Here is a 24251-nt window from a genome sequence, read left to right on the forward strand (position 1 = left end):
CTGTATTAGGAACTCAAGTTTATTTGGTAGCCTTGGCATATTTTTTTTCTTTACCAAATAACCAGCCTAGTGCCAATCCCCTTAAGGAAGGCTCAATAGATATATTTATATATTGCTACTGTCTCTTAGGATGTCCATTTAAAGAATATACTGAAATTAATCCCGGGTAATGTCTTGTATACCAATAGAATGAAGTCCCCAAAGGGACTAGATGTGGCATGGGATATACCAAGACTTACCCTCTGCCCAGTTACTTGACTTTGCTACTTTTTTTTTTCTCTTTATGGCAAATATCATATAATCCTTCTCATTGATGCAAAGCACTGAAGAAAGTTACCTCCAGCTATCTCAGAGATCTCATCCTTAGGCAATGATGGACTAGTCAGAAGTCAGACTTCCAAGGTAGTCATGCCAAATTCAGTGCTCATGAAAGAGAAAAGTAATAATAAAAATCTGCATCTACAGCACTCTATGAGAGTTATAAAGCCTTTTATAAACAGTACTTAGCTTATCTCATATGAAACTCACAACTACTTTGCAAGTCCAAGTTTGAGCTCCATTTTTAAAATAAAAAAGCTGAGATTCCGAAAGGTTCGGCAACTTAGCCAAGGTCATATCTTCTAACAGAAAGTCTGAGTCCACTCCAAAACTCAAGTCTCTTGATTCTAGTGCTCTGTCCTCTGTACCAAACTACTCCTACAATAATGCAATATCATCCCTACTAGACAGATAGTAGTTTTTCTAAATCCCATATTAATCTGATCTGTTTGCTTCACTTACTCAAGGACCTCATTTTGAATGCCTTTAAAGCAGTAATTGGTTTTTCCCTGTGTTTATAACAATATAGCTCAATACATTTTCATTGTTGTTTCTTTGAGTTTTTCTATTTTTATATGTTTCTTCTTATTTTTTCCCTGTGACACTGGGAAACTTCTTAAAGCTTGCTTTTAATTAAAGTGCACAATATACTGCAAAGTAAAGGGAACTGAACCAGTTGATTTCCAAGGTCCCTTCTAACTTTGTGATCTTAGCCTTATATGAGTAAAGCTATATACCCAATATATTTCTGGAAGTTCAAATTATTTTTAACAATATTAAATTTTGGGTTCTAGCTTATCTTTTCAACAGTTCTTATCTTTGCTCAAGATTTGTTTTTATTAGTCTATTCAAAACTAAAACACAAGAAAAAGACATTTTTAAAATTCTCTTTTCACTTATAAATAACTAAATTATTTTTAGGCTGGCAGAAAATTTTAGACTTGTAACCAGAATTGTAAAACATGAATATAAATGTAAACCCTGGAAAACTAACAAGCTAAGGAAACTGATTAAAAAATCTGAAAAATAAACAAAATTTTTGGTTTCTCAGTAGTAACAGTAACTATTTTTAAGGAGGATTTTGGAATTCATCTAAAAGAAACATCTTGCAAAACCAGAGAAAGGGAGGAAAGGGGAAAAGCAGAGAGATCTGAAAAGCAATTATCCCCCTTATCAAATAACTAGTCTAGTACTAATCTTAAATTCTAGAAAAGGCAGTACTACAGAGATTCATCTTATATACATAGGTGTATATTAATATGCTTTTATTTAAAATGCATAGGAAATAAATGCAAGTATATTTATATATACATAGTCATATGCAGACAAAGTAATATATCAATGCTTAATTACATACATACCGACTAGTCCTCTCTCCAAATTTTAATTGCACACACATATGCATATATATATAGATGTATATATTATGTAATACATACCATAATATGTCCTTGAAGTTGGGGATTTCTGGATTTAAAGGGTTTATAATTTATATATGGGTATTCTTTATTGTTTTGTTTTAATTTTTTTACAATTGTAAAAAAAGATTATAAATGTGGAGAGGTAATCTTTTGCTGGGTTATTATTATTTTGGGAGTAGATAATGCAGCATTTGTGATACTGAGTTAGATCCATAGAATTGACACTGGATTACTTAGAAAAATAATATTAAGAAAAAAAGGACTTTTGGGAGGGGAGTGCAACTTTAAGAAAATTCTATCTATTTCATGAAGCTAGAATAGTTATCAGTTTTAGAAGTTTTATTTTGTATGTATAAGTATTTATATATATTTATAAGTATGTTTATATATGTTTTATATTTATAATACAGATTGTTATGCCTCCTAGGAGTAAGTACAGCAAAATGCCTCATAAAAACCATCTTTTGATTACTTATTAATTGACCTTTTCCTTATTTATTTTTAGTACTAAGGATATTTGGCAATGCTATAATTATTGTATAAGTAAAATTTTGATTTATGTAATGCCTTTAAAATACCCTTCATGTTATGTGATTAGTCTAAATCTTTTTAACTCTCATTTTTACATATGGGAAAACTAAATCTAAGAAGTCAAATAACTTTACCGAGGTTTTAGGGCTGGTAAGTCTTGGAGCAGGAACTGGAACCCAGTTTTCTACTGTCTATTGCTCTTTTCCATTATTCTAGACTTTCCCTCTAGGAATAGTTCTGAGCCTGCCAAATAATTTCAGAGTGCCATATTATTCTTTCTAGCTTCTGATCACATAATTTATCCAAGCTGAGGGTCTTTCTGTCTGTCTTCAAGTTGTATTAAAGTGCAATAAAATATTTGGCAAAAACTGTGGGCCCTATTAGTTATAAATTTAATTCAGATATAGATTTTGAGCATGTTTTGTTGAATAGCATCCAAAATACTGATAATATTTTCTACTTTTCTTAAGGGTCCAAAGCTACCTTCAAAGGTAATAGAGATCTTCCAAGTTTACTTTCCTATCTCAGGAGAAATTAGAACAACTGGAAAAGGGCTACTATTTTTTTTTCCTGCAGGACAAGCAGGATTAAATTAATTTTCAAATAAAAATTGTCTTTAAGTGGACATAAAGGGCAGAAAATGTGAATATTATTAGTTCTGTACCTTTTATCTCATTTGAATTTTGCTGTATAAAATTTTAAAAAACTGAATTCTATAGATTATCTTGCAATCCTTAAGAAAACATGAAGAGAAGTAAAAAAAAGTTATTGGGCTTATTCTTGCAATTCACAAATTTCAAATTTCTTTGAAACAGAATTCTTAACAGTTTGATTTTTATGTAAAATAAATAAACCAAATTATAGTGTCCATTTAAAGACTGAATTTGGAATTAATACTTAAATAATTTTAATCATTCAAAAGAATATATAACTGTGTTGGGGAAAGTGGGTAAGTTAATTTATATTTTCATTATGTTGACTTTTTCCTTTTAATTCTCTAATTAGTACAGTGCCTGATACAAATTAGGTACTTAATAAATATTAATTGAATTGAATTAATTAATAACAGTTACTTTATCTTAAGGTACCAGCAAAATAAAAGTTGCATGAGAAAAAAGGAAATTTTAGCTTATAGATTTAATATTCTAATTTATATGATATATTACTTTTAGGAGGTGATTATGATAAAGTTTATTGGGAAAATAGTGGGGTAAAAATTATTCCTTATGTATGATAAAGTGTTACATATGTTACATATGAAGATATTTACAATGAAATTCCAACTCCCCCCCCCCCTCAATCTACATAAAAGGGAACATAGTCTACTGAAACCAGGGCTAGGCAGAAGGATGCAAACTGAAATCAGTCTAATTTAATGAGAGACTACCGGTTTCCTATTACTCTTTGACTGCTTTTCAAGTACCGATTATTGCAGGTGGCTTTATCACTGTCAGACCACCAAGCCAATTTTCACAACTGGTTCTGATCTATGGCTAAGATTGTGAGAGACGAGGAGCTTAATCGGAATAAAACTTTATAGGGGGGGGGGGGGTGTCACACAGAGGTCTTTAAAAGTTCACTCCCATACCTTTGGTTTGACCAGATACCAAGTCATAAAGGTGGATTTTTCTACGTCGTTTATCTGACAGGTCCCCACAGATGATCTGGGGAATGGTAACCAATTAACCAAGCAACAAGAGACTCCTTATGCTTCGACGACTCTTCGGTAAGATCGCTTTGCCGCAGCAGTTTGTTTTCCCCCAAAGAAGTTTTTGAACTTTGCTTTCTCCCCCGGTGAAGTGTCTGCCGGGGTTGACAGTCTGTCAGCATGCCCTCCCTATCCGAGGGCACATAAAGACCGCATAAGCATATGGTGTATAGTGTGCTTTAATACTTAGGTACTACATAGTTACCATCGCTCGGCAAAAAAGTTAACGGGGAAAGGAAGTCACACTTTCTCATTGAGAGGAGGGATATTCATACTATCACTCGCCACCTGAGGGGTGGTAGCAAGTTACTTCATTTCCCCGGCCTCAGTTTCCTCAAGCGTAAAGTGAAGAATAGAAAAGAGAATCTCCGGGGTCTCTTCCAACTCTAAATCCCATGGTCCTAGGATGCCTCTCCGAGACCCCCTCTCCTCACTTTGCGCACTGGCCGACGCATGTTAACATTATCCCAAAGTCTCAGCCAAGACGTGCCTAGCCGCAACAGTAAACCCACAGAGAGGCGAGAGTTTTTAAGGCGGGCGGACGCCATCGAAACCCCCAACTCTGTTTTTTGGTCCTTTTCTTTTGCGTTCGCTTTCCTACCCTGAAACTTGCGCTTGGAAATAGTCCCGGCAAGCTTTTACTGCACCTTGGCGGCACTTTCTGACTGCTTATCCTAGTGTGGGGAAACTGCGGCAATTTGCAGACCCCGGACCCTCGCCAAAGCTTGGCTTATACCCCGCTGCCCTCTGCCCCCGTGAGTTCTACTCAAACAGTGGCTAGACAAAAAAACAAAACAAAACAAAAAAAACAAAAAAAAAGCGGGGTCCTTATACTGACGTCTTTTTAAAATTAAGAGAAAAGGTCTGAATCATGAGCGTTCGCGCTCGATGCATGAAAGCGCAAGGGGATCCCATCTTGGCACCGGTACCCTACGCAGACCTTGGGTCGGCAGGGGAAATGCGGGGTGACACAACAGCCCCTTAATGCAAGCGCCCCAAAAAGTTAGGCTAGTCACACTACTTAGCGCAGCGATGCAGAGGCAAGCGCAGTGCGCGGTGCGGGTCGCCCTAGGTAGGTGACCACCTGAAGGGTTAGCACTCCCCTTGCCCAGAAGCCCCTGTGAATAACCCCGGAGCGGGATTAAGGGGAGCTTCGGCTCGCCAGCGACGGGCTCATCAATCTTCTCTCCAGAACCCCAAGCTTTCAGGAGGCTGCCGTGGCAGATATGGTCACAAAGTGCTTGGGATTTGGGAACTGTTTACCGCAGAGAGGGCGCCCAGCAGAGGGTCTCTGGGGGTCCCGGGCAGGGCAGCAAGATAGCGCCCGCAGAGACACCTTTCCAAATCGTGCGCTTCTCCCCTCCTCCTCTCTTCCCCCCGCTCCTCTCTTCCCCCCTCCCCCCTCCTCCTCCTCTCTTCCCCCTCCCCTCTGGCTCCTCATTCCCTCCTCCTGGTCCTCTCTTCTCCACTCCGCTCGTCCCTCCGCCCCCTCCTATCCTCCCTCTTCCCCCCTCCCTTCCTCCCCCTACCCTTTATCATCCCCTGCTCCGCGTCCTTCTCTCCACATCCTTCTCCCTCTCCTACCATCACCACTACCTCTTCTCCTTCCTCCCCTTCCCCTTCCCCTTCCCCTCCCCTCCCAATACCTATTTCTCCGGCTTCTTTTCCAGCTGTCTCCGCTCCTGGAGAGCGCGGGAGCGAAGGCGCATTGGACACACTGGATCCAGTACCCGGGCAGCTGGAAGACCTCGCGAGCGGCTGGGGGCGCTTGGAGGTGCAGTCTCCTGTGAGTTCCAACCCAGCTACCCACCTTGCAGTCAGTCAGGCAGAAGACTGGGGAGACGGGCTCCGGAAAGGTGGTAGAATAGAGAGTCCGGGACCACTGGGGGAGCAAGCACGCACAGCAGCCGGGGGAAAAACGGCTTCTGGTCGGGGAGGGGCAGAAGGAGCTCCCACCTCTCTGCGGGTCCGAGGGCGGGTGTGAGGGCTCCGGCAAGAGGGAAGATTGGGATTGAAGAAGAGCTGTAAAAAAAAGAGGGATGTGACTGCCCAGGGAGGCAAATGAGGAGAGAGCGAGAAACGGCTGGAGAAGTAAGCAGTTCGCAGATTTCCCAGTATGGGAAGATCGCACCAGCCCTCAAACTCACCAATTGCGATAGCTGGGCGGGAGCGTCAGAGTTCCGAGAGCGGAATTAGCGCAGGTAGCAGTTTTTCGCGGGGGAAAAAGAGGGATATTGACAGAAAATAGCCTCGGGGAGGCTAGAAAGTAGTCCCTCTTTGCTGTCTAAATGTAAAGTACCTCTAAAGAGGTCTGCGGGCTATCTGCGACAAGAGCGCAGTCTTTAGAACCAGAGGATCTGACTTTTACTATATCTGTGACGTTGGCAAGTCATTTAACAGGTCCTGAGCCTCAGTTTCCTAATCATAAAAATAAATGCGTTGGACTAGATGGACCCCTAAGGTTATGTCCAGCTCTTAATGAGATGACAGTCTATATTTACTTAGCCTCCCCCTAACCCCTAGGCTGGCTCTACCACATAAAGTAAAAATGTCATCTCGTGCCGCTTTGCCAAGTCTCCAGGGGGTTCCTCTTTAGTAGGTCCAGTTGAAAACCTGTCCAGCAGCTGGAGCAGGACAGAAAGGGGATTTTATAAGATGTCTGTCCTGTTTTACTAAGCAGTTGGCAAGTAGGTGAATACAAGTGTAAAACAGGGAACTTGAAGCAAAAACTTCAGAGCTTTTTAATATTTTTTTAAATGGAATGAGGCAAGAGCCCATGAGAATAAGGTTAACAAAGTAGTCTGAGGCTCTTCTTATAGCAGGAAATGTTACAGCCTCAAAATCATTCTTAAATGTCAAATATAACTTAAAAAATGGAAAGTAGCTGTTAAGAACTGTCAGAATGGAAAGACGCAATTAGAAATGGGGAGGGGGAATTGGAGGGGGGAGGTGAAGAGGAGGTGTTGGCTGGTAACCTGAATCTTAATTCTTTTCCAGTTTAAATGTTTTAATAAATTTTTAAAATAAAAAATAGTTTAAATAAAGATTTAGGGAGTTCTGTAGACAGATACAAAAAAATGTTAATGTTTGATATTTTGTTATTAATGGAGGGTAATTATCAAAAGGGAAATAATGAAAGATTTTATTACTTTGGCATGTTTGACATTCTTTATGTTAATACCTAATTACATCTAGTGAATAATAATCTCAATTATAGGAACCTGCTTAATCAGAGTTTCTGAGTAAATTCAAGTCTGATTCTTTTCTCAGTGCTAACTTCTCTTATGATATACTTGAAGCTTTTTCAGGTTCTGATCAAGAATACCCCATTCATCTCAATATCATATATAGACTCATTCATAAATATTGAAATACAACTGTGGGAAGCCACAGTTTAAAGGTGATTTTAAATACTTCTTTCACTTTCATTCATTCATCAACTATGTATTGATCTCTTCCTATGCCTAAGAGACTTTCCCCCCTCAATATTGAAGGATTTATGTAAACTGAGCCATGTCCTGGTATTAAGGTAGCTGTGAAGACTGTCTGAAGAATAAAGTGATAGCCTATGATTGTCTTGACTTTGTTTTCTCAGCCTGGAGATTGTGAATAGAGGTAATAAAAGGTATATATGAGAGGTGAAGTTGGAAATTGTATGTCAATATACATGAAGGTACTAGAATTTGTGACAAATAGCTGTTGAAGTGATATTTGATTTGTTTTAAATCCCAAATTGTATAGAAAAAAAGTTGATATGCTCATCACAATCTTTTAATTACCTACAAAATAGTTTTTGTTTCATCATAATTGTATTTTTATATGTCAAAAATGCCCCCACCCCAATAATTGTGTCACTTTGTGGTGATCATAGGATAGTGGTATAGAGGACTTTGTAAACAAACAAACCAAAATGAGTTTTCTCATATTGGTTTTTAAAAATTGCATTTCTAAGAAAAAAAGAATGATGCAAATTTAAGGGGGGAAACTTTTAAGTATTTCTATGTTTTGAAAACAAATGGAAAAAAATCTTTTCCATATGATATAATTTCCCTTGTTTAAAAGGTCCATTTCTAAGTAAACATTAAGTGGACTTTAAGATCATGAACTTTCATGAAAAGATTAATGAAAAGACTTTCATGAAAAAAAAAACCTTAAAAATTGAATAAAGTTCATATTGAACAAACATACAAACTCAAAAGATTAATTATTTGGGTGGGACTAATCAGGGAAGGCTTCTAGAAGAGTGAAAAATTGTTGAATATGTGGTAGGTTTTGTTACAGATAATCCCAAGGACCTGAAATATATGCATTCCAAAATATGAAGGACTTGATTTGAAACTTTTCTAGTAGTATAATTCCTTCATTGAGAATATTCATTGAAAATGTATTAAGCACCTATTATGTTCAATGTACCTAGCTATGTGTTCTTCATACAAAGATGAAATAGCATAGCCCCTATTTTCCAGGAGCTAACAGTTGATGCACATACACAAAAAGGTAATATAATGTAGAATGTAAAGAATAATTGACAAGCCAATCAAAGATATACAAAGAACATGATATTTGTGGTTAGGGGTCCTCAACTACTTAATGCAAATGATTTAATTGAACTGGGCCTCAGTTTCTATATCTATAAAATGAAAAGGTTGGTTGGATCTGATTTTTGGATTGGCTCAAAATTTATGGTTCAAATGTCAAATGTATTTTCTACTTGCTATCTGTAATTTTGCATATATTGTGCCAAAATAATCTTGGTGAGCCATTCTATGCTTTGTGCCTCAGTTTCCTCACATGTAAAATGAAGACAGTTGATTAGATTGAATACTTCCTTTTAGCTTTATAGTCTATGACCTAATCATAAAAGAAGCTATTAATGACCTCACAGAGATCATTTGATTCCATAACTACCAGGCTATTGACAGGAATGAGATAATTCCTGATTTTTAACTAGTGAGTCTGGTTTATAATTTGAAATAATCTAGATCATTTCTCATGATTAGTAAAAATTCCAGGTACTAGTTGGTTTAAGAAGAAATGATTAGGTTTAATAGTAATATTAATTTAATATTAATGTTCTTTAGTTGGCACCAGGGGTTCTTAGCCTGGTGTCTGAAAAAATGTTTTGTTTTTAATATTTTGGCAACTATATTTTAGTTGAATTGGTTACCTTTGTAATTTGATGGATTTAGTTTTATGCATTTAAAAATATTCTGAAGAGCAGTCCATAGGCTTTAATTGATTACTAAAGGGGGGGTCTAAGATTTCTTTTTAATGATAAACACCTCCCTGATCTAAATGTTGAAAACTTTATAATAGGTTTCTTGCCCGTGTCCAATCCATTTTAAATTTTAAAGTCTTGAAGTTTAAGGAATAGTTTTCAAATTGTTTGGCAATGGTGATAAGACTGATAATTACACACACACACACACACACACACACACACACACACACACACACACGCACACACACACACGCACACACACACACATGCGTGCTTTTAAAATATTTCTTGAATACACCAGCATTTACTATATGTCAGGTATTTTATTAGGCAATAGAATTACAAATTCTAAATTGAGATAATCTCTTTGCTCAATGAGTTTATGCAGATATTCTTAAACTAGTCAGTGAACTTGGTTTTTAAAAATATTTCATCCCCCTATGGTTTTCCAACTTAGCTAGGCTGGTCCTTGGACAAGAGCCATATTAATCTTTGCATAGTGGAAGCCTTTTCAGCTTAGTAGGATTTAGGCTTTAGAGCTTGTGCTCTACTGTCACAGTCTTTAAAAGTCCATCACATCTTCAAGTCACAGTGAGGCCCTAGAAGAGTACTTTAGTGGAGAATATTCAATATTCCCTATTTTAAAAAAATTGAATGTGCTCCTTCCTTCCCATTTTCCTTTTTCCTAGTACGCATGTTTAAAAGGAAATCTTTGGAAACCTCAAAAATTATAAGATACTAGGAGTTAGAGTAGGAAGGACCCACCTTTGAGAGTGGTGGTCTCTCTGCCAAGGTCATTCAGCTAATAAGTAGAAAAATCCAGATTCAAATCCAGGTTTCCTACTGATAACAAATCCAGTGTTTTTTACCACACCATTACAAATTGAAAAAGAAGACAAGCTATTAAAATAATCATTTGAATATAAAATAAATTATTCCAAAGCAGATTCAAAAAGGGGAAACATAATTGCTCACATTAATGTAGCTCTTCAGAGTCTACAAAAAATTTCCCTTAGAACCACCCTCTGAGATAGTTAGGTGGGGGATAATAAAGAGTTGGGAAAATAATCAAATTAAGTAAATCAAATAATGTCTTTCATAATGTTTTACACACTTTAAAGCATTATGTTAACAGTATCTGACATCTGGTTCAGTTCCATAATTATGTTTCCAAAGACTTATGGTAGTATACTGGATCACGTGGTTTATACTTAAAAATTTTTAATTATATCATTTAAGAATTATTTCATTTTTAATGTTACTATTTCGTTAATCCAGATTTTAAGGAAAACAAAGCACTTGCCTTACAACAGTTCTGTGATGTAGATAGTGTAAGCATTATTATCCCCATTTTACAGATGTGGAAACTGAGGATCATAGAGGTAAGTGGCTTATCATAGGTCACATAGCTTATAGTTTGGAATTTGCACCCATACCTTCATTCTTCAAAGTACATTCTTTTTACTACCCCGTACTGAAAGGGGTAAAATAAAAGGGGGTAAAATAAAAGGGGGGGGAGTTAAATAAGTAAGTAGAGTTGTCTGACATTTCTAAATTTCTAAAAATAATCTGAATTCTGCAGCTATTTCAGAATAGCCATTTTCAGCCTAGCTCAGGATGGCTGGAAAACAACAACAATAATAATAGCTTTCATTTGCATAATACTTCTTGATTTTCAAAGTACATCAAGACAGACTATCCCATTTGATCCTTTTGTAAATTCTGTGAGGCAGGCAGAAATGATTATTAGTGATATTTTTTACAGGTGAGGAAACTGAGATTCTGAAATGTTGACTACATATATAGTTTGTCTTTTTCTCAAGACATGTAAATGATTATAGAGTAAAGAAATTGCACAGACTAAAACTAGATTTAATTGGCCAAAAAATGAAGTAGAGTGGTAGAATTATTCAATGAATTTCATTACATAATTGAGAACAAAAATGCAGTTTCACATATTGTTAATGACCAGGACCTAGACTATCTCAAAACTCAAATAAAAGTGATTACCAATCTTTACATTAGATTGGATGTATGTGAGTAAAATGTACTTTTAAACAATTAGCTTATTAAGTGCCTTTGAAAATGAGAGTCTTACCCTTCAAGCGATCTCTCTCTCTCTCTCTCTCTCTCTCTCTCTCTCTCTCTTTTGCTCCCTCCCTCCCTCTCTTCCACTGAAGCAGTGACAATATTGCTCAGTTTGAAATGGCACTCAATGTGTCTATGAATTAGTTTGTCTCTGACCATGAGCAATTTACTTGCAGAAAGTAACTCATCAGAGAATCAGTAGAAATAGTTGAATGTCATTGGACTATTAGAAGTTCTCAAACCAATTTCTCTCAATATCCTTCTCTGTGAATAACTCCTCTTAAGTTATATGTGCAATCTATCACTGGTATCCTGAATGCTTTAAAGACTCAGACTAACTAATTCCAGAAAGGCTCATCATAATAAGCTGGTTGCTAACTAATGAATTCCTTGGCCACAACTTGGTTCATGAAATGAAAAAAAAATGGCCCTCAGTCTGTGTAAGCCATTTTAAAATTCTGTAATGATGGTGGAATGGTAGAAAAAGAAGGCAGAGTGCTAAGAATCATATTAATTTAACTTTTGGTATTCCAATTGTAAGGTATGTGTATAAAAGCAATGAATTGATATACTACTGGAGGAACTGAAACACCAATGTTGACATTTTCACTTTAAATGAAATCATGACATGTAAGGAAATAGCAGCTAAATGGAAGGATGATGTACAGATTTTCCTTGGAGAGGAAAATAAAGGAGTTGGTGGAGTTGGTTTCTTTGTGCACCACAGGCCGTGAACAACACCATTTCATGGGAAACTTGATCGTCTTGCCTTGCAGTGCTCATGATGAGTGTAAACAAGAACATCGTGAAGATAATTGCATCTCCTGCACCAACATCTGTTGCAGAGGATGAAGAGGTAGAGAAATTCTATGAAGAGCTTGACAGGACCCTCCAAACCAAGTCACATATACCTTGATACTTGGTAAAGTCAGTGGGAAGGTAGGCACAAGGGAGGTTGGTGGCAAAATAGGCTAGAAAAATATGGTTCAAGATTAAGAAATTGAAAAGACCAAAAGACTGCAAAACATGGGAATGATTTTAGAATCAGGTATATAGATATCTTTGCAGTCAAATCAGCAACCAGTTGGAGTAAGGGTCATGATCAATGCTAAATTAAGTTAAGTTAGTGAAGGGATTGAAAAGGACAAGAAGACAGTGCATGCAATTATGACAACTCAAACCTGATCTATGCCAGCAAGTGTTTGACCCTGAAAAATAGGAAATGGATAGGGGTAAAAATATAGACTTTGATAATGATCCTTTCTTACAGAAGTTTAACCCGTCTAACACAGTAGCCACAACGAAGGCACCTAAACTGCCTAGAAATTATCTGACCCTCTTATTACCAATGTGACCTTGGGTAAGTTACTTTAACTTTGTGGACCTCAGTTTCCTCATTTGTAAAATGAGGGAGTTGGACTATTTCAAGTCCCTTTTAATCTCTAAATCTATGATCCCCTTGCTCTTGCCAAGTTGAAAAACATTGTAGCCAAGGGCAACAACAATTTAACATATACATTCATTTGCAAAATATTATAAAGAGGAAGGCCCAAGGTTATAAGGAGTATCACCTCCTAAAACAATGAAAAGCAGTGAAGAGGAAAACAAGATGGCAGAAAGCTGGGTATGAGTGCCAATTAAGACAGCCCTCTCAAGAACATTTGTAGATGGAATGGGAAGGACAGCACCACATAGAAAATGGAACCTATTTGTCAGTGTTTCTATAGTGATCTGTTATTCTCAATGACAGTGGGGCTACCACAAGGGGACTCTAAATATGTCAGTACTTGAAGGACTATATAAGGAAGTAGAAGTGGTTCTTAAAGAAGATGAATTCAGGAAGAATGACTGGACCAGATTCAGGTACACACAATACAGATGAAATCTGTGCTGGAGACAAAAGAGTTTTAACGTTCTTGACTCAGTTTTCAAGGTGTCTCATAGGATGAAAAAAAAAACAATTAATCCCCCCAAATAGGACTTTTACCCCCTCTCCCTAAAGAGTGCTCCAGAGAACAACAGGAGCTGACCCATTTGTCCAATTTCTCATCTTTATATAGAATCTTGGCGAGAATGATCTCTAATAGAATCATAGAATCTCATAGTTAGAAGAGACCCTCGGAGGTGATCTAGTCCAGGAGTTCTTAATCTGGGGTCCGGGAAATCACATCAACCCACAGATGGCAAAAAAGTATTATCTGTCCAAGAAAGAAAGAGGGAGGGATACCAGAAAAATAGCTCAGATGCTGTGCTGTACATGTGGATGGTTAAAAGGTTTATAAGAAAGCCTCCTCCCTGTTTTGGAAATTCTCTTTGGAGGGTTTTTAGGAGATCACAGACTCAGAGTTGGAAGAGTCTTTAAAAGTCTTCTAGTTCAACCCCCTCATATTACAGATGAGGAAACCGAGGCCCAGAATGAGTAAGTAATTTGCTTAAGGTACACAGGTGGTAAATGGTAGAGCCAGATTTGAACCCAGTTCCTCCAATCCAGTGCACCATATGGACAAGGATCATACAGGATAAGAAGGCATGAATAGGTTACGATCTTCACAGTTGAAGGGAGTATCCACACTGATGAAATCCTGGATCCACTCAAGTTTCAAAATAATGTGTGTAATACAGAAGTCTATGTCATTTGTTTATGGATATTTCTATGCATCAGGGAGACTTTATTGTATTAAGAGTTTTGTTCTCTTTATAGATTCATCACTGGCTTGCTTTATAACTTGAGCAAGACCACTTACATTAGCAGATTCACAAGTCTCTTATAAAATGTTCTTACTAGCTATATGTATCAAAAATGTTGTAAGAGCAAATCACTCATTCATTTGTTTGTTCAATGTTTATCGAGTGACTTCAGTGTAAATAACATGGAGGTCCTTGGAGATGGATGCTAGTTAATAGCTAGCAAGGTCGTGGTGTTATCAAAAGAGAATTGTCCTCCCCCCCAACTCTTATTCATATTGGAATTATATGTTCTATGTAGTTTTACTCCTTTATTTATCAGGACTATTCATACAAATAATGTATAGAAAATTCAAGGAACATATTTTAATAATGTGCCATTATTAACTTGGAATTTAAAAAAAAATATTGGAATCTCATATTGGTGTTAATTTTGTATCCAATTTTCATGGTGGGCTGGTTTTCTTATGCCAAGTTCAAATAAAAAGCATAGGAATACATCTTAGGAATATGCAGAGTTTGTTAAAGGCCCTCTAAGGCCTTAGACTTAGCTAATTTAGCAATCTTTTGAATGACTAAAATTGATATATAGACAACAAAAAGACTACTGTATGACAAAACTATTGTTTATGGATCATACTAACATGTTATGTGATTATAACACATCAAGATGGATTGAAGTAGACCAGTCACTGAATGGTTTTGCCATCTTGCAATGTTTTTCAGACCTTATTACTGACACAGCCTAAATCTGATAATGTTGATGTTATTGGTATTTCTGTGATTCCATTCATCCATCCACCCACCTATTCATCCATCCATTCATTGCACAAGACATTGTTGGGCACTGGGGGAAACAAAGACGAACAAGATGTTATTCCTACCCTCAAAGTGCTTACACATTTTAGTAAGGGGTTGAAGACAAGCACATGAAAAAGCTATAATACAATGTAGAATGTGATAAATACCATGTAAGAAATACCAAGTGCTATGAGTTTGATGGAGAGAAAGATCATATTTGATTTCAGAGGATCACAAAAGTTTTCATGAATTCAATGCAACAAACATTTCTCAAGCACCAGTTTTGTGCAAGGAGGTGATATCTGAGCGAGGTCCTGATTTAAATGGAAGATTTGCTAATTTTCTAAAATTCAGTTTATCAGAGACCTATAAATGTTGGTTCCATTGACCCTGAACTATGTATGAGAAATAGAAAAAAGTGCTGAAAAATCTTTTTGCCTCTCCTTCCTACATATATGCACACACACACAGACTCAGTGTCATTTCCTATACAATTCAAAAAAAACATCAATGTATCCTACAGTGTCACACATTAGAAAAGATGAAAGACTTGAACTTACTATGATTTTTCTTGTCATATGTAGTGCTACACTTAAGATGAGTTAAAAGTCATCAGTGATTTTGCCTGCAAGTTTAACAAAGTATTGAAAGGAGAATTGAATCATAAAGTTTTGTTTCACTCTGTGGATTAAGATTTGTAGTGCCGTGAGCTTCCCCCCTCCCCTCAAATCACTAATCAATATCTTTTTGGTTTTAAGCAGGGCTACACTATGGATTTAGAACCCGAGGACTATGATAACCGAACTCTCGCGAATGAGAACGGCACCGAGATGGCCATGGCATACTACGATCCTGAATGGGTTGAAACCAGTGGGAATAAGACCCAACTAGATGATGTACAGGTTTTTGTGATTGGGCTGTACTCGACCATAAGTGTGCTTGGTTTTATGGGAAACATGCTTATCCTTATGGCCCTCATGAAAAAATGTAAACAAAAGACGATTGTAAATTTCTTCATTGGAAACTTGGCCTTCTCTGATATCTTGGTTGTGCTATTTTGTTCACCTTTCACACTGTCTGCTCTCCTGCTTGATCAGTGGGTGCTCGGTGAACTAATGTGCCGTCTTATGCCTTTCCTCCAATGTACATCGGTGCTGGTTTCAACTTTAATCTTAATCTCAATTGCTATTGTCAGGTACCAAAGGATAAAATATCCCCTTTCTAAAAGTTTGACCGTCAGACAGGGCTGTTATTTGGTGGGCCTTTCCTGGGCTGTTGGCTTTGTGATTTGTTCCCCTCTTCCCATCTTCTACAGGCTTGTAGAACCCAATGGGAATAATGGGACAAATACCACGGCCCCTAAGTATGTGTGTGTTGAGGCCTGGCCAAAGGAGTCATACAGAATTTCCTTTTCTCTGTGTTTGCTGGTGGTTCAGTACATACTGCCCTTGATTTGTCTGATTGTGAGTCATACTAGTGTTTGCAGGAGCATTACCTGTAAGATGTCTACCCGGGACATGAAGAAGAGGCTTGAGGAGAAGGAGAAGAGGGAGAGGAAGGAGAGGAAGGAGAGAGAGAAGAAGGAGAAGAAGGAGAGGAAGGAGAGAGAGAAGCGAGAGAAGAAGGGGAAGAAGGACATGGTCGAGATGGAGATGAAGGACATGAGAGAGACGAGCGAGATGATGGACCGAGACATGAGAGACTCGAGCGACCGGGAAGATGACTACTTGGATGAAGACCTGGATGAACTGGCGGCCATAGAGAGTAACATGGACATGAAGGACATCATGGAATGGCGAGAACTGAAGAGGGACCTGAGAGAGAGGAGGGACCGTCGAGAGAGGATGGGTAGGAGACGGAGGAGGAGGATGAGGGAAATGCTGGAAATGAAGGACATCGAGAACATGGAGAACGTTGAAGAAGTGATGGATGTTAGTGATATTATAGAAATGAAAGATATGAGTGACCCGAATGCCATGGAGGATTCCGAGAACGTGGTGGAAATGAGAGAGATGCGTGTCGTGAGGGTCGTGAGAGATGTGGACGACATTGAAGATCCGAACAACGGGATAGAGATGAGAGAGGTGAGAGGCATGAGGACTGAGGTGAGAGGCATGAGAGAGACGACGGATATGAGGGATGAGATGCGGGACCGGAGAGAGATGAGGGATGATGTGAGGGACAGGAGAGAGATGAGAGGTGCCAAGGAGAAAAGAGGAAGGAGCTGGAAGAGAGGAAGGAGGGGAAGGAGGGGAAGGAAGGAAACCGAGGTTGAAGAGATTGAGGAGATTGAGGAGATGAAGGAGCTCGGTTCGATGTACGGGATGTATGAGATGGAAGAGATGGAGCAAATGCACGAGCTGAGTGAGCTGAGTGATCCGAATAATGGCGATGACGGTTTGGATGATATGGAAGGCTATGCCGCCAAGAGCAGCGGACACCACATCCAACTGCCCAAGTTCCAAAGATGGAGCTATACACTAAGCCGAAAACACCGCAAGATGTACAACAAGAAGTCATGCGTTGTACCTGTTTTGCGACATCCTCCTCCTCAAGAGGTTCCAGCCAAAGAGATTGAAGAAGAAGAAGAACCGGCTGAACCTGAGAGGTGCAAGCTGACCAATGCCAGTCAGATCATACCGGGGGTGCCCATCTGCTTTGTGCTGAAACCTGAAGAAAAGGAGCTTGAAGAGCCGGAAATGTTGACCATATCCCGCTCCATCTCCAGGATCAGAAAGAGATCTCGACGAGTCGTCTATCGTTTAACCATTCTGATCATCGTGTTTGCTGTCAGCTGGATGCCTCTGCATCTTTTCCATGTTGTTACTGATTTTAATGCTGGCCTTCTGTCTAACAGGCATTTCCGATTGGTGTACTGTATTTGTCATTTGCTTGGCATGTTGTCTTGTTGCCTTAATCCTGTTTTGTATGGGTTCCTTAACAATGGCATAAAAGCAGATTTGATGGCTCTTCTGCGCTGCGGTTAGAATCTGCTGCCTTTCGAATCTGCGATTCCAAAGGTTGAATGAGTAAGGAACAAAAGCTACAGTTTTCTAAAATATACATACATATATATATATATATTTATGGCTGCTTTACAACAAATATATTTTATTGCATGCAGATTTATTTATGCAGGAGAAAAGACGCTCTGGATATGAATTCATTGGTGCCTAATGAGTAAAAGACCATTTCTTGACCCGCTATATAATATGACCATTTCATGTAGATATTGTGTGACAGAATCATGAATGTCAATCAAACTGCAATTTCATTGTAAAATGTTGTCTTATTGTGTATTATTTCATCTGTACCTCACAAGCAGCTGAATATTGTCATCATTCCAGGAATTGAAGAAGAAAGGAAACCTGCAAAATATTTAATGGACAAAAAAAAATGAATTAATTATTATTGTGATGTTTAAATAAGACTTTTTGTTTGTGTGTTTCTTGATGTAACAACTAAAGATTGTGTATGTGTTTTGTGTCTACTCTGTGAAAATACAGAAACTATTCAACTCTTGCCAGTTGAATCATAGCTAAATGAGAAGTCCATACTTTAAGGAATGGTACATTGTATTGACAGGAGATGCTGTGGAAATGCCTAAAAAGGAAAAATGTTCCTTGTCCCCAAAGAGTTATGCTTTAAGATATGGTATATTGTATTGTCAGTTAGGGGACAGACCCAAAAGGAAAAATGTTTTCTCCCCTGCTTATGTTTGTGTCAGATGGTTAGTTTGACCTTATGTTCTAAAACAAAATGATGTTGTAATCTAAAGATGGACTAAAACTCTTTGGCTAAAACTGTATAGAAATATAATATTAAATGTTACTGCAATGCATCTTATGGTTTCATGTGTGTTTTTTATTCTCCAGTCTCAGGGTTAACTACAAGTTCACTGATTCAAGTAGTTCAAAGCAAAACACAGCTGATATATTCAAACATCCAATGGATCTGCGACATGTTAGCTTAAGCATTTTCCTGCTTGACCTAAGACATATAGAACCATTGGTACATTTCATACAATCTTGATGTTGTATAAAAGACAAATAGATTTTCTTTCTGAGAACATGATATTATAAAGTCAAAAAGACTTCCTGTTCCCCACTGAATTTCACTATCCTGTGCCATTGCCTATCATTATGCCATTGATCACTTTCAGAGATCCCCAAAGCAGGTAGTTGTATGGAGAATGACAAGATAAGTTTCACTAGAGTGGTAAAATTAATTGGTCCAGAACTCTTAAATTTTCTTAATATCAGAAATTTACTTAAATTCTATAGCCAGAAACACCTAAAAAATTAAATATCCAAGAATTGAAGAGAAATGGGTCTTGGAGATCTTAGATAACAAGATGAATATTCAATTTTCTCCTTGTCACACACCTTTTTAGTCAAGTCAGCTAAAACAGGTTGTAGAAATTTCTTTAAAATTTTTGTTCAAAATTAATGTTTAATCAAACCCAGTTAATTCAAGGTTATTTGACCACCCATTCCTTTTCTGTTCTTTCTTGTACCCTCCTTGATTTTTGTTTATTCAAACCTTCATGAAGAATCTATAGGAGAAACATCTAAAAAGGAAATTCAAACTAGTTCACTTTATTCCTTACTAACAATTAAAATAAATAAATAAAACTGATAAATTAGGTATAAAGGTCTAAATATTAGACAAACCAAGGTTTGGAGGTTATTCACAATAAAATACAATAAGCATTTATTGAGTGTATTACATGCCAAGAGGACATAAAGTGAAGTGAAAGACAGTCTCCAGGCTCAAGTAACTCATAATCTAATGGGAAATGACATATAAAAAGAAGCTAAAAAATGAAGAGGGGGAATGAAGGCTTGTTGAGACCTGCATCTGGGTAGGCAATAATGAAATGGCTGTACCAGGCCCCCTCCTAAAGAAAGGATATTACAATAAGAGAGGTCCCAGTTCAAGGGTAGGAGATACTGAGGTTTGTTAGAGAGAAATATAGTCTATCTTACATTTGAATTTAAGAAAAATTAGTTTCACAAGTATACAATGTGAGGGAGTGGCAAGGGGAAGGATGGCTAGAAACTTTCATCTGCACCACATTTTAGGAAATAGAGAGCATCCAGATGAAGGTAACCAGGATAATGATGGGTCACAAGACCACACTGCATGAAGACTAGTCAAAGAAACTTGGGATGCTTGGGCTACAAAGAAGATGGCTCTGGGGAATTTGATAACTGTCTCCAAGTTTTTGAAAGTCTATGATATTGAAGAAAGATTAGATCAATCCTTCTTATCCTTCAAAGGAACAAACAAATGCAATGAATAAAAGTTTAAAAGAAATAGACCTAAGCCATTAAGGAAAATGTTCAGGGTTCATTCCTAATTCAAAATCAACACCAGAGATACATCACAAGCAGATTCTGGAAAGCAACACTCAAATCCCTTCATCCATTAGGATATAGAACAAATGCTGAGGGGCAGGTAGGCGATTCAGGAGACAGAATGAGAGACCTGGAATAGTGGGGATGTAAGTTCAAATCTGGCCTCAAATACTTCTTCCCTGTGTGACCCTGGAAAAGTCAATTAATTGTGTTTGCCTAGTCTTAGCCTGTTTGTCTTCAAATTGTTACTAAGACAGAAAGTAGAGTCTAAAACCAAAAAATTTTAAATGCTTATTTAAAAAAAAAATTGGCCCCCTCCATTACCAAAGGGTACACCTGGGATGATCATTAAGCTTTCTCTGATTCTTAAAGAACTAGCTTCTTGCCCTTTACATCTACCAATTCTGTGAATGACAACTCTCCTTTCGGGTTATCTGAGGGTCTGATGTGCTTTTACCCAAATAGATTATGATTTAGTATTCATTCTACTCCAAGAAATAACTATCCCTGGTCCTTTCCATGCTTCAATTAAGGACACCTACAAAGACATTATTCTATACAACTCTTTAATCACAATACATGAAGGGAATAAAAGTCACATATTTATGCACTGAGTGCAAGCATCTCCCTCCCACCCAGGTGATCCTCTTCAGAAGATGTCCATCTTCTCTTTCTGCAAGTAAGGTGAAATATTAAGGATCTCAATTATTCTTCCCCATTTCCCTTGTAGGGAGAAAGTATGGCATCTACACTGGGGATCCCTAATTTTAACAAGATATCCCAGTGAGTCATTGTCCAGCCCAGGGCAGTGATTTGGAAACCCAAGGCTATTCTGTCTTTCTTTCTTTTGTCTCCCTGTCCCTATATCACTCTGTGTCTGTCTGTGTACCTGTTTTTATCTCTGTGTCTCTCTATCCCTTTCTAGGTCTGTCTGTCTTTGTCTCTGTGTATGATTCTCTCTATTTATCTTGACAAATAAGAGTAGACTGATTCCCCATGGGAATTCATATCTATGCTCAATATCACAGCTCTTTTCTCCTTGCATCCTTGGTTGCTTCTCTCTAGTCTTCCACACCAGCCATTTTGATGGAAAGGGGATGTTTAGAGTTTAAATGACTAAATCTTTTGGTTCCAAGATGACTAAAAAGGGAAAGATATTCAGGCACCTCTATACAGGTATCATTACCCTAATTTTAATATTCACATTCAGGTTAGTCTATTCATAAAAATTGCTTTCTCTACATTCTCACAGCACAACAGTCTTCATCCTCTAGGGCAGTGGTGATGAACCTTTTAGAGACTGCATGCTGTATGCCACCCCACCCCCTTCAGAGACCATGTACTGTGTCATGTCCCCCCTTAGACTGAATGCCACATGCAGCCCCCCACCTTTTACTCCACACATGGGAGGGAGAAAACATTCCCATTGGGCTGCTGGGCAGAAGGGTGGGTGAAGTGAAAAAATGTTGTCAGGTATATGGAGAAGAAGAAGGGAGCAGCTTTGCCTGAATCCCTCTGCCTTTCTAGTAATGAACTCTGGTGGAGGATGATGGCACACATGCCCACAGAGAGTGCTCTGTGTGTCCTCTTTGGCACCCATGCCATAGGTTTACTATCACTGCTCTAGGGAGATGGAACCAAAGCCATTTCCCCTACTCACCAGAAATTCCTTAGAAAAGGTAACAATGTTAGGCAGGGCTTCTTAACTTTATTTTGTGTGTTTAACCCCTTCAGTATTCTTTTTTTAAAAAAACTCTTACCTTCCTTCTTGGAGCCAATAGAGTGCTAGGAAATGGGGGTCAAGTGACTTGCCCAGGGTCACACAGCTAGGAAGTGTCTGAGGCCAGATTTGAACCTAGGACCTCCTGTCTCTAGACCTGGCTCTCAATCCACTGAGCTACCCAGCTACCCAGCTGCCCCCTTCAATATTCTCATGAAACCTATACAATCTTTCTTAGAAGAATATTTTAAAATGCATTTTAAATCCATAGTATTTCAGAAGGAATAAAAAATGTTGAAATACAGTTATAAAATTTTTTTAAGTTCATGGACCCCAAGTTAAGAACCCCTGACATAAGGCAACATTTCAGAAAATGCCAATATCATTACCTGTAGCAGATATTCGATTTTCACATAAAAAATACAGAATTTCAGAATTTGAAGAAACTTTGGAGACTAGATCCAACTGATTTCATTTTTAGATGAAGAGACTGAGGTCTAGACAAGTAAAATGATTGGTCCATTATCAACAAATTGGTGGCCAGATTGAAATTCCTAATTATCACATCTTCTTGGAACCCAGTTCTATAGTCTTTCTAGCACACATTGAGCTGCTAAGAGACTAATACCAGATATTTACCATTAACTTTTTAAAAGAGCTGTTTTTTGGGAGAGGGATTAATTTTGCTTAGCTTGGTCCCATAGGTCAGAACTAGAACCAATGTATAGAAGCCGCAAAGAAGCCAATTTGAAAACGAGGGAAAATATTTTAACAATTAGAGCTATCTGCAATGGAAGGAGATGCATTTGGGATTAGTTTCCCACTAATTATTTATCTGAAAACAAAGTCTGGATAAGCATTGTCAATTAAGTCACAGGAGCAATCCTAAATGACTTTAGAATTTCATTCTAGCACCCAATCTATGATCATCTGATCCCATAATTTACTGGATATATCCAAACCTGAATGAAATGTATACCTGTTGAATCATCTGTGGTTTACAGCAATGATCTGACAGAGCCAAGAGAGATATCCACTAGTTAACTAGTAAGGATGCTCATGATGAAGATCCAGCAAAGGATACTGGGAAGGAATGGTCAGATAGGAGGAGAGAGAGAGTATTATATGGAAAAAATGTGATCAAAAGTATCAAAGGCTACCGAGAGGTCAAGATGCTGATTGAGAAAAAGCCCTTAGATTTGTCAAGAGAAAGTAACTTTAGACAGAACATTCAGTTGAATGAGGTCGGAAGCCAGACTCTAGTTAAAAAAATTAAGAAAAAAGTGAGATAAAAGGAAGTAGGAACACCTATTATAAACTGCTTTATCAAGGAGTTTGCAGCCAAGGGGAAGAAAGATCTGGGATGATAGCTAGTGGGGATGCATGGATGGAGTGTGGGTTTTTTTTTTTTTAAGGTGAGGGAGATGTGGGCATATCTGTTGGGAATAGGGCAGCAGCCAATAGAGAACAAGAGATTTAAAATAAGTTAAAAATGAGGATGGAGGAGGCAGTGTGTTGTGGAAGAACTGAAATAAAATTACTTGCGCATAAAGAGGGATTACCTTTGTCAAGGACAAAGTCCACCTCTTAATGTGTTATAGGGGTGAAGGAGGAGATAGTGTCAAGAGATATCTGGGGAACATGAAAAGAGAGAAAAGAAGAAGGAGCCCTTTGTGAATGGCCTTAATTTTTCAATAAAATATGAGACGAGGACCTCAGCTGAGAGGACTGAGAAGAAGAGCTTTGGGAGGCTTGAAGAAGAATGGAAATGTTTGGAAGAGTTGCTGTGGTGAGTTGGATAAATGAGTTTATTAGGGAGGTTCAAAAGAATTGCTTCATAATAGGGAGAGTCCAGCTAAAGTTATTTAGCATAAACTTGTGGTGGACCAGGCTTCCAAACATTTCCATACTTCCTCAAGCCTCCCAAAGCTCTTCCTCCTGGTCCACCAAAGGTATGGGGAAAAGAGGAGATTATCACCAATGCCAGTAGAGAAATGAGGGGTTAAGAGTTTGAAAATCATTATTTCAAAGGTAGGACTTGAACCCACATCTTCCTGGCTCTAGGGCCTACTCATTATCTACTACTCTGTATTATCTTTCATACATTAAAGAAACAAAAAAATTAAAACAACCCAACAATAACTCTAAAGACTCTCACTGTAGATGACCCTTGAATGGGAACTAGATATGCTCCAGGTCTACTGGATCCACCTTCTGTGCATCCTTTTTTGTGCTCCCCATGACCTGGCATTCAGGTGGGGAAGCCTTTCAGATGCCTATGGCTAGGCAAATTGAATGGGGATCCTATTCATTTGGGGGGTATGGATTGAGAAGTCTCCCATATATTGTAGAATGTCCTACAGGCAACTGTTGTCCTGGGAGGGTGCATACCTGAACT

General features: G+C 38.0%; 1 protein-coding gene across 12 annotated transcripts in view; it reads left to right on the forward strand.

Moving 5' to 3' along the window:
• The window catches only part of NPY5R (neuropeptide Y receptor Y5), a 170267-nt gene extending 151653 nt beyond the window's left edge, over positions 1-18614 (forward strand). For 7 of the 12 annotated variants that reach the window (XM_056802841.1, XM_056802840.1, XM_056802844.1 and 4 more), the window contains 3 exons: positions 3920-3996; positions 5649-5764; positions 15535-18614. In XM_056802841.1, coding sequence (XP_056658819.1) covers positions 3978-3996; positions 5649-5764; positions 15535-17760 — 2361 coding nt within the window. In that variant the 5' untranslated portion in view covers positions 3920-3977 and the 3' untranslated portion in view covers positions 17761-18614. Of the gene's footprint in view, positions 1-2303; positions 2762-3265; positions 3997-5539; positions 5765-12063; positions 12227-15531 lie in introns of those variants that run through there. The other 5 variants (XM_056802845.1, XM_056802846.1, XM_056802849.1 and 2 more) reach the window with 5 other exon arrangements.
• Positions 18615-24251: the final 5637 nt, after the last annotated feature.

This window comes from Monodelphis domestica, chromosome 6, assembly GCF_027887165.1.
Source record: "Monodelphis domestica isolate mMonDom1 chromosome 6, mMonDom1.pri, whole genome shotgun sequence".
Taxonomy (NCBI): domain Eukaryota; kingdom Metazoa; phylum Chordata; class Mammalia; order Didelphimorphia; family Didelphidae; genus Monodelphis; species Monodelphis domestica.